The sequence below is a fragment of the Garra rufa genome, chromosome 5, assembly GCF_049309525.1.
Source record: "Garra rufa chromosome 5, GarRuf1.0, whole genome shotgun sequence".
NCBI classification, from domain to species: Eukaryota; Metazoa; Chordata; class Actinopteri; order Cypriniformes; family Cyprinidae; genus Garra; species Garra rufa.
In genome coordinates, this window is record NC_133365.1 from 27,639,853 (window position 1) to 27,641,466 (window position 1,614).

Genomic DNA, 1,614 nt, shown 5'->3' on the forward strand with positions numbered 1-1,614 from the left:
ACAATGAAAAAAGAATTTTGAACCTGGCTTTATCCAATTCTGAGATTTCGTTTTTTAAAATATAGGCAAATTAGCGCATATTTACTTAGATAATGCCTAATTTGCATATTTAAACATAAAATTACAGAAACTCTGTAATACATTTTTTTCTCATCTTAATGTAGGTAATCAACTGGGAAAGTTTCATGGTGATATCTGCTAGTTAAAAATTTTACCCTATTCACCTGTAGTGTCTCGCCTTAAATAACTGAAATTTTTAAATACCTTGTTTAAATGATACAAAAACGTCTGCATTTATTTGATAAAATTTTATTTTCTATGAAAAACAAATCAAGAGCATTAAGGCTGATACCTGTGTGCAAACAGGTGGTAAAGTCATTGGCAGTTGTCACAGGACATGTGCAGGTTCTTTAGTTACAGTAGTTCTGCAGCTCAAAGATACTGCAGGGTTTGTGGCAACACTGCTCCACAATGCCTCTCTTCCTTATCACCTCGGCATGATCTTTAAATGCAAAGTCAGCCACCTCAGTTTCTTGGGCAGATTTTGGAGGAAGGAAACCTGAAAAAAATACAACAATAGGGAAAGTCGTGACATTAGTCTAGTTTTATACTAGTATACAGCAAAGCCACATTTAAATTGTTGCTCTTCTTTGAAGTTCCCCAGTCCAATGGATAATGAATGCAGATAATCAGTTCAGACCCTCATTCATTGCCACATGGGTTAAAATATTTTTGAATTCTACACAAAATATCACGTCAAAATATCATGAGATACTGTAAATGCACTTTTTATGTTGTCCTAACATCTCTTCCCATATTAATGCACTTCTTTTCAAAGCTCCTCTACTATTAAACATAGTTTTCTTACCCATAAGAGGGTCAACATCTCTCTTGGGGTTGTAGAAGAATCCTGTTGGACCACAGACCAGATAGAGGGCATCGACCAGGTGAGATCCACACAGGTGCTGTGGGGCCCCTGCGTTTGCGTTCACACTGGAGACGGCCAACAGGAACAACAGAGCACCAGCCTGGAGCCACACTGCCATGGTCAAACTGACAGAAAAATATGCTCTTTTACTGATAAAACACATATCTACATTCTGCACCAGTAACCATAGCATTACAAGTTGATTTACCATCTTGTTGGTCACATACCTGTTCTTGAAGCAGAAGACAAGGAATGAAAGAGATGGTAGACGAGGGAAGGTTTGGGACGAAGAGTGTGTGCTTCTCACTTTTATACATGTGTTTCGGCAGGTTCAGCAGTCTTCGACTGAATCAGCGGAAAACAAATTTTGCGCACAAATACACTTTAACACTTTTAAGTGACTGTCCAATTACACTTTATCTCCTGAGTGCTACTACGCTCACAAAAGACAAACACATTCTGGTGCTCACCCAGGTCTAGTAGCCTGTGCTGACAATCTCAAGTGGGTTTTGGTTAATCATTAATAATTGTGAGAACAGACGTTTACACAAAATGACCTGATCATGCATCTGCTGGAAGGTGACAGCTGGTGGCCTTTATCTGGAAGGATTGTGAGTGAAACAGCAGAATGTCTCTGGGTATCTCACTCTCGAGAAAATGGGATTAGATGTCTCATTAGTCATTGG

General features: G+C 38.8%; 1 protein-coding gene across 1 annotated transcript; it reads right to left on the reverse strand.

Annotated features, from left to right (window-relative positions):
* Positions 1-344: 344 nt before the first annotated feature.
* On the reverse strand, positions 345-1,614 carry LOC141335520 (insulin). The gene is made up of 3 exons (XM_073841013.1): positions 1,156-1,614; positions 869-1,053; positions 345-559 (listed from the first exon to the last, which is right to left on the reverse strand). Exons 2-3 carry the CDS (start codon positions 1,044-1,046, stop codon positions 411-413), a joined length of 327 nt encoding a protein of 108 aa, XP_073697114.1. The 5' UTR covers positions 1,047-1,053; positions 1,156-1,614; the 3' UTR covers positions 345-410.